Genomic DNA, 9685 nt, shown 5'->3' on the forward strand with positions numbered 1-9685 from the left:
TTTATAAGTTACATATTAGGCCAAATAATGATACATTTATATTGGATATATGCACAATGATATTGAAAAGTAAAATATACGGCGAGGAAAAGCTGCAATACAGGCGTGAATACATTATGGCCCAGTTAACAAATCAATTAACATTAGTTTCTAAATAGAAGAAACTAATCGTGACCTTATTGTGTTGTTTGGTGCATAATATCAAATCTTGTAAATTAAAAAAAAATTATATGTATTATTATTATTAATCCAGTGATGAATTCAGCTATGAAAACTCTGATGAAATCAGTGATGAAACATGCGATGTAATAATCACTGATGAAACTGGCGATGTTGTGTTGAATCTAGTGATGAAGCACGCGTCTTGAACCGATTATAAATTTGATTGGCCTGTCCAGGACCTGGAGGTCGAAAGGCCTTAGGAGGAAGCTACAAGCCAAAAATGTGTATATTCTTTGTATACCTTATATTGTAGGTAATAGGCATTAAAATCGCTTGACAAACGGAGTCTAGAATCGTTCGATTTCAAGCACAAAACTGGTTTTTATTTATTTTGTAAATAATTTTATAAGAAAGCAAAAAAGTTAATCAAGTGAAATTGTCACAGATAATCTTAGCTATAATACTGTATTTCTTTAAAGTTGTTTCCTTTACGTGTTCATACATTTTTATTGAAAAAAAATTTTTTTTAGTAGTTTACATTTATATTTTTTTGAGTAATTTATTATTTTATTTGTATTCTACTCAAGCTAAACGATAGGAAAACCTTTAATTTATCTAAAGCATATTTTTGGTATTCATAATGTACACCAATTCGTTATAAAGATTAATCAAAATAGTGATTTAGCATTAAGCTTCGCCTTAAGTAAATTGGTTACATGTATACAATTGGCAATAAACACGATCCAATTTTAGCTGGACTGATTTTTTTATGCATCTTGACAATAACCTTTCAGTTTCCATAGAAAAACAAGAACGCAAAAATGCATCGCGTCAAAGGCGCCAAATACAAAACTCCTTTTGTGAATCCGGCCCAAGACTATCTCTATGGCGTCATTCCCTTGTAAGACATAAGGCCTTGCGCGCACCACGATTTTCTGTATCACGATAATTTTGTCGCAGAAATGCAACGTATGAGTTAGTAAGTATGTGCGCGCATATACGACAAATAAATAGTTGCGATTTTAAAATTGTGATTTGTCACATTTTTCCGCGACAGCGCGCGACGCGATTGTCGCAAAATAAAATTATAGCATTTGAAGTTATATGGACACGCGCGCACTGCGATTTAAAATCGCTACCTGACAACCTTTCTTCAGCTGAGATTGCATTCCGCCATCTAGTATTATTGTATGCAATTTGAGGTCCAACAATTCTTAATAGTTTGTCAAATGTCTGAATCGTCATTCTATAATAGCCAAAGAATTTTTTTGGATACTGTCGAAGATCATTGTATTTCAGATAAAAGAAACCTTTAACATATCTTTCTGCTGTAAAAGGATGAGTCCAGTATTTATGTTTTCTTTTATTCCTCCTCTTCCGAAGAAGCAAAACAATACAAGCAATTTGTTCGAAATCCATGTTGAGAATGAACAATTATCGCAATTTTAAATCGCGATGCGCGCAGTATTATTTTTGCGATTTATTGTAGCACGATTTTAAAATCGTGTCGCAAAAAATATAATCGTGGTGCGCGCTAGGCCTAAGGAAATGCATCATAACTATTATTAGAAGAAAGGATATCATAATGTCACATGGGTAAGATAACGAGAGGGATACTTAAAAAAGTCAGTGTAGTTTACATAGTTATTCAAATATACCGATTGATGTCAGCAGATAACCAGTTGGATTGAGGAAAAATAATTAACGGAATTAACCTTGTTATCTATACATTAATTGAAATTCATAACTAGCTAACGTGTACCCGACGTCGCTCGGGGACTTAGTACTTAATTCGGGAAATAGTTTGGGGTAAAGTTTGGAGGTTGTGAATTCTTGAAATGTGCATCGAAATCGGTCCAGTAGTTTATTTATAGGTTACAAACAAAGTAAAATTAATTTTGTAAAAAAATATATATACAGGGTTTTCCAATAAGAGGTGTTATTTTGAATAGCCCGCTATTTCGGTAGATGTTACTTTTGAAGCTGTCATTTTTTGACATTTGACAAGTAGAAACTACGCCATTAATAAACATGGAACGATACACGCTTCAACAACGCACTGAAATTATTAAAATTCACTTAAGTGAATCAAATGCAAATCATCTTGAGTGATGAGGCCTATTTCCACCTCGGTGGCTTCGTCAACAAGCAAAATTGTCGCTTCTGGGGCTCGGAAAACCCAAGAGTTATTGTTGAAAAGCCTCTCTATTTTCAACGTGTGACTGTTTGGTGCGGTTTATGGTCCGGCGGAGTCATTTGACCTTACTTTTTCGAAAATGAGGCTGGAGCAACAGTTACGGTGAATGGATTGCGCTATCGAGAGATGATTAATGATTTTTTATAGCCGGAATTGGATGGTATTGATCTGGACAACGTTTACTTTCAACAAGACGGCGCTACGTGCCACACAAGCAACGAAACCATTGATCTTTTACAAAAATAACACCTCTTATTGGAAAACCCTGTATATACAGATATAATAGACGCTACTGACTGCAAAGTTAAGTGTGTTGATCCGAAGGAGAAGTAATTTAAGAATTTCAAACGATGTATTGATTTAATTTTTTAGTATTCTAAGCATCGGTAATTCCTGAAATACGAAAATACTTATTTTTCATTTAGCAGATTAATCAAATAGTAGGTACTTATGTAATAAATTAATCGGAGGTTTATTTTGGTCAAGTGGTTAACGAAAAACTTATTTACTTTACCAACGTTGAACTGAATGGTATTTTCTGCGTATTTAACTATAAATCGTGTAAATAGGAATGCGGGATAGTGAAGTACTTATCAAACAAAATTTATTAGAATAAATAAATAATATTCAATCACAAATAGTACAGTAAATAAGTACCTACTTTCTAATCATGAAAAGTTTAGGTACCTTTGACACAAAATGGGGGGTGGAAGGGAGTTTTACCCTCGTAAAAAGAATTTATTAAATTTTCATGAATATTTAATTTAAAAAAAAAACTAAAAGTTTAACAAGAATGTCTGAGAGAAATAAATTATTTCCAACCTAGCGTAAACCATTAAGATATCGTTTATCTACCCCTTTTAATTAAAATAAAGGCGTACACTTTAGGTTACAAGGACGTCCCAGGTGGGTATATATTTCTCAGGTATATAAAATCTATGAAGGAATGAAATCAACTTTTGCGACAAAAAAACAGAACTTTTCATTTTCGTTTGAAAATCTCCACATTCGGTTGGTACATAGTAGGTACTTATATTCCAAATTTGAACTCGTCTGTTCCTATATTTTTTGATTAAAATTATCAAACTTTTCAGATGCATGAAATAATATAGTAGATTAAAAACTGGCAGCTTCCTCGAAAACTTTGTGAAATGGTTTTAATAATATTCCTCGGTGACCGATACAATCTGCATTGAGACGTAAAATCTCAGTTAATTTAAAAAAATAATTATTGTTTATTTTCAAAACAGCTTTGCGTCATCTAAAAGACGTTTAATCGCGTACAAACGAGTTTATTCTACGCCTTTGATTTTATTTTGATTGCATTCGAAGCGTCAAGCGATTTATTTTGAATATCAAAGAGAAGTAACGTTGTTTGAGAAAAAATATAAAAGTAATTAAAAGGTCACATTCTCAGCAATGAATTTTTAAAACTCATTTACAATTTATAAATAAAACATATCAAATGCAAAAGAGAGGATAGAAAGACACAGTAAAAAGACTCGGTAAGCTTTGCCATATATTCTGCTCTCTTAGGTCCAACTTAGACTTGGAGACTCTAAGAAGCGTCTATTTTGGCCTTTTCCAATCCGTATGGTATTGTGAGATAGGGTGGCTGTGCTGAATCTATTATCAATCCAGTTATTACAGTTCAAAAACTAATTTTGAGAATTATATTTAAAGGCTACCCACCCCTCAAACGAACTATTTGCTAAAATTAGGGTCTTAGATATTCGCCAGTTATTTACCAAGACAAGCTTGTGCTACATACGGAAAAATAACATGCTGGTGTCTCCACAACATCAAGCACACACCAGATTTTCATCAAACCTGGGATGCGTGCTCCCTAAAACTAGAAACACATTCGCTCAGCGACAATTCTGGTTCATTGCTCCTAAAATATACAATGCCTTAAACACCGATATAAAGTCAATTAATTCTATATCCCTTTTTACTATCCGTGTTCAACATTGGCTATTTGAAAGGGAACGAACCTTCTTTAAAAAATACATGAGTTCCTAACACTGTATAAAAAAAAGTTTTTACATTTTATTTATTTAATTTTAGCTTTATTTTTACTTCAAATGTGGTTTTACCATAAAATTTTCCATTCCGTTATGTTTTATGATAACTTACCAAATACAAGAGGTCTCTATTGTTTATATTTCTATTTTGATTTGATTTATATCTACAACCTCTCTCCATTTCTATAAATGTATTGATAAATGTTTTGTTTTGTAATTTTTCGTTTTATATAACCTTTTGTTTTGTATAAATTTTTGAATTCATATTACTTTCTTACAAATTTAATTTATTTCTTCCTTATTATGCTGTCTCAGTAGAGGTAAAGTCACAAGGAGGATATCCATGATTGCTTTTATTTTGGCTATGTAATACTTATGTACAAACTGAAATAAATGTAAACTGTGGATTTCCAGAATTTTTTTTTTTTTTAAATAATTGTTATTCCTACATAAATCATGTACGACTACCATAATACGGCTATGAGCCTAGTATAATAGTTGAAAAAATCACCAAAATTGTATTTATTTAAAATTATAAAATATTTAACAGATGATTCCGAATAATTCCGACAAACTAATATACATAACAGATTATTTTCCAGTGGATAAACCATGCTCGAAATAAATAATATTTCAAGTGTTATTTTGGCCAATTTTCAACACATTTTACTTGTAATTGGAGACTCATTTTTTAATATTTATCTTCTGATAACAAAAAACAATTTTCAAGAACCTTATCACATTATTATCAAAATTAAATATTTGATTAAGGTGTGTTCATGTAATTGTAAATAGGAAACCGAATTACTTCAAAGCAAGCTTGCAATTAAACAATTTCACGCAAATAAATATAGCAAATCGATTTTAGTTACTGAATTAATTTAGTAATCACAAGGAATTTACAAGTTCAAAATCGGGTAATTTTACCAAAATAAGATATGATTGGAATAAAATATAATCAACGTGGAATAGAAAATAAGACCTAAATAATATATGTGATCTAAAACCCAAAAGGGTATTATAAAAACCATATTAAAATGTCCCACAAAGACTCCAACAAAAGAAATCTTCACGTCCTTTGCAATACTAAACCAGCAATAAAAAAAATGAATAAAGTGAATTAAAAAAAAAAAACAAATTAAAACCTGGCAGATATCAGAGAAAAGCAATTATACAACATTTTGAAAAACAAGATATTTCAGCAGCCCAATCAGTGTTTAATCAAAATCTAGTCTGCCTCAGTACAGGAACCGGTGAGGAGGACTAAGGAAACTAACCCATAAGAAGAAATTAAAAATGACGACAAATCTCTGATCAAAATTGATTTTCCCATAAAATTGTAAGAAACTTGTATGTTCATTAATTCAGTTGACCATAACAATCAGAGGAAGATAATATATTGGCCATTTTCAAATATTCAATGAACAATTCACATCCAAACTTGAAACTTACGCTTGAGAAGTTAAAAATCCTGGTTAAATATAAAGGTCCTGTTTATATCCAATAAATTGGACTTCATTCACGAAATACAATAAAATAAAAGGATTTTTCACATACCTTTAGTGGTCTGGTGATGGTGACAGTCTCAATCATAGTAGTGGGAGCCATTGTGAAAAATCACCGCCGGAACAAAAAACCTGAAATAACATTACTTGCTTGAAATAAAGAATAACAACTAAGACTTTATATTTCATTGCAGCGAGGGAAATGATCTATTCATATATTTCATTGCAGGGAAGGTACTGATCTATTCATGTATTTCATTGCAGGGAAGGTACTGATCTATTCATATTTTTCATTGCAGGGAAGGTTCTGATCTATTCATATATTTCATTGCAGGGAAGGTTCTGATCTATTCATATATTTCATTGCAGGGAAGGTTCTGATCTATTCATATATTTCATTGCAGGGAAGGAGATCTATTCATATATTTCATTGCAGGGAAGGAGATCTATTCATATATTTCATTGCAGGGAAGAAACTGATCTATTCATATATTTCATTGCAGGGAAGGTACTGATCTATTCATATATTTCATTGCAGGGAAGGTTGTGATCTATTCATATATTTCATTGGGAAGGAACTGATCTGAATTAATGTGTCCAATGACTGAGTAGATTTTGGTAATTGTTGTACCTATTTGTATATTAACTGAGTTTTTATAACTGGATTGTTTTCACGCAAGTGAGATTGTCCGTAAACACCAAGTATAAATAAATAAATCTATTCATATATTTCATTGCAGGGAAGGAACTGATCTATTCATATATTTCATTGCAGGGAAGGAGATCTATTCATATATTTCATTGCAGGGAAGGAACTGATCTATTCATATATTTCATTACAGGGAAGGAACTGATCTATTCATATATTTCATTGCAGGGAAGGAGATCTATTCATATATTTCACTGGATGGCCAAACTGAACATATAGGAACTGTGCAAGAGAATGAAACCAACAAAATAGCAGCATTCTATATTATGCAATTTTAATTCAATGAAAACTACTTCATTGTACTTCTATGGTTAAATAAAGCTACCGTGGTTTTACGCGAGTGGTTTCTTTATGTTTCACACAATGGGAAGCCAGTACTGAGGTGACATTGACCTACCTATATATTTAACGTTAAAGTGTTTAATTTTGTGGACCACATAAAAACTTATTAATAATAATAATAACATGGCATTTATATTTAAGTTTAGTGTCATTTCACTTCAAGTGCGCTTATTCGAACCCTATTCCTAAATTTCCTGTTGTTTTTCTGAAAACCTACCTGACAACTGTATTTTTTATCATTATTTTTGTTTCTAGTATTTTTTTTATATACAGGTTGTCCGGGGGTAAAGTGCACTAACTTCGGGGGGTGATTCTACATGATTATAGAAGTAGAAAGGATGAATATCTTATTTCGAAATTCCAAACTTTTAAGGTAGTTTTTAGGTAAAAAAAAGATGAATTATTTGTATTGGAAAATAAATATTCTTCTGTGGAAAAATATTTTAGTATGGGAAAAAAAAAGTGGAACGGAATGGAATTCCTAAAAAAGTTATTTTTCTTTTTTATGTCTACCATCATGTATCTCCCGAAGTTAGTGCACTTTATCCCCAGACATATATAATTTTACTATTTTATATTCTCACTCAAACTAATTATTTCTCATATTAAAGATGTACCATAGTGTGTAGATGACTAAGCGTTAAATAAATAAATTAGAACCCCGTTGAAAGACAAGTAAAATAGTGCCAAAACAATATCTATATGTTTTAGTATTTGATCAACAATTTATGAATTAATAAAAGATTGAGTTAACACAGTATAATTAAACGCACAAGCCATTTTTTTTAAACACACTTTTTAGGGAAGTATAGGTGTATAATCGATATGTAATATTTATTTATTATTCATTAATGCCCTATCAGGCTTCAAGGGAAATTTACAATTCATGTATGTAAGTGTAACGGGATAATAGCATAACTATAAAAAACAAAAAATTCAAATACTAATACTATATTAACATTAAATCCAAATAATAACAGCTGATATTGTGAATAAAGCAAAGCTTCAAATATAAAGTAAGTAAGTACATTGTACATTCGTATATGCATACAATTATTCTTATTTGTTGCAAACCAGTAAAACTGAAAACGGGAAAATAATTCACTCGTAAGGTATATACTATTATTATAGAAGAATAAAATTAAAAAAGGAGAAAAATAATATCAGTTGTATCTATGGAAAAAAATTAATTAATAAGTAATGGCAAAGTATTATTATAATGAGAATTTATTTAATGAATGCATTCATTTATTGATTTATTAATAAGTGAATTGGAACAGAAATTCTAATACTGATTTCCCCATAATGAGTATTGTGAATCTGCATTATTTTAATGTCAAGAGTCAGAATAATATAAGAGTATTTATGAGACGATTTTATTTATGTGTATGAGGCAAGAAGTGTGTGCCAAGAACGAGTTTTTGGCGGTCCGTCCACTCTGCCTACCCCTGCGGGAAACGGCGTGATGGTTAGTTAGTTAGTCATTATTTAATTCAACGGGTTTAATTTACATTATGTGGCAAAAATGCACAGAAGAAAATATTCAGAATCAATATAAAAATGTCCCAGGTTTGGGACGAATTATGTAAACAATATAAGTAGATAAGTCTCAAGATAAAGAATTATTGCAAAATTCATAGATAACTTAGTTACATTACATATTTTAAGATTATTTTTTATTGATTTAATTTGATTCACATATCAAAACCTACACATTGATGAAGAAAATTGAAAAATATAAGTTTTGTAAAAATTAATGTAAGGTAATTCAATAAACATCCAAGTAACATATTATGATGGTTAGTAGAAATTCTAGCGAAAACAAATGTTCAATAATCTGGCCCATCTCTGACCTGCATCAATGAAATATAAGTAGATTTCTGACAACTTTCGATTCAAACTTAATGAAAGCAAGATGTACATTAGTTTTGCTAGTTAATACGTACAAAGCGATACTAAAGAATAAGGTATACAATAGGTTACTATACAAAAAAGTTCCTCTGAATGAAATCCTTGGGAAGCGACAAAGATTAAAATGACTAGATGAGATCGTTGACAGATGATTAAATGCATATGTATTTAAGTGTGTTGATAGCGCAGCTGTTGAAATTAATATCCCTTCATTTATAAATAAATAATAGATTATCTGTAAGTATAAACCCAGCACTCATTTGAATAAAGATAGCAATATGGTTAAAATGCTATATGTGGGAGGTGTTTTCTTAGAAAGTTAACCTCAGTTTTCATTAATCATCACTGGATGAATCATCTTCAAGATCAATAACATAGCAAAACTTTTCATTTAATTTCGAATTTATGTAAATGTAGATGCACTTTTAAAGTAAGTTCTGCAACAAGGAGACGTTTACCATTTACGCTACACCAAAAACTTTAATGTTTACAAACATGTATGACATTTTACTACGTTATTTGTATAGAGTAGTACTGTTTATGTTAAATGTTTTAAATTACCTAAAACTCAGGCTACACTTCTTGGTTTTCACTCATATAACATTTAGAATATCCCAGTTTAAAACACTGCACAAAGTCAATATCGTAATCGTAAATACTCGGTCGACAGACACAACATCACAAATACAAACGAGACAGTCATAGAAAAATAATGCACGCGCAGACGTGAGATACTTCTGAAAAACTTTTTATATTTAAAAATATAGCGATCCTAGCCCTCTAGCGACAGTTTGTAAAATTATTTCAGAGCTACCGCAAAACATTACATTCTCAT

General features: G+C 30.9%; 1 protein-coding gene across 1 annotated transcript in view; it reads right to left on the bottom strand.

The window, feature by feature from the left end:
• Positions 1 to 9573, bottom strand: part of LOC149420387 (transmembrane protein 47) — a 104176-nt gene extending 94603 nt beyond the window's left edge. Inside the window, exons 1-2 of the mRNA XM_089636679.1 lie at positions 9412 to 9573; positions 5941 to 6020 (exon numbers count right to left, since the gene is read on the bottom strand). Of these exons, the coding sequence (XP_089492805.1) occupies positions 5941 to 5991 (51 nt within the window). The 5' untranslated portion in view covers positions 5992 to 6020; positions 9412 to 9573. The remainder of the gene's footprint in view (positions 1 to 5940; positions 6021 to 9411) is intronic.
• Between the last annotated feature and the right edge of the window lie 112 nt (positions 9574 to 9685).

This window comes from Hesperophylax consimilis, chromosome 10 (genome assembly GCF_061612785.1).
Source record: "Hesperophylax consimilis isolate HC1 chromosome 10, BYU_Hcon_1.0, whole genome shotgun sequence".
NCBI lineage: Eukaryota > Metazoa > Arthropoda > Insecta > Trichoptera > Limnephilidae > Hesperophylax > Hesperophylax consimilis.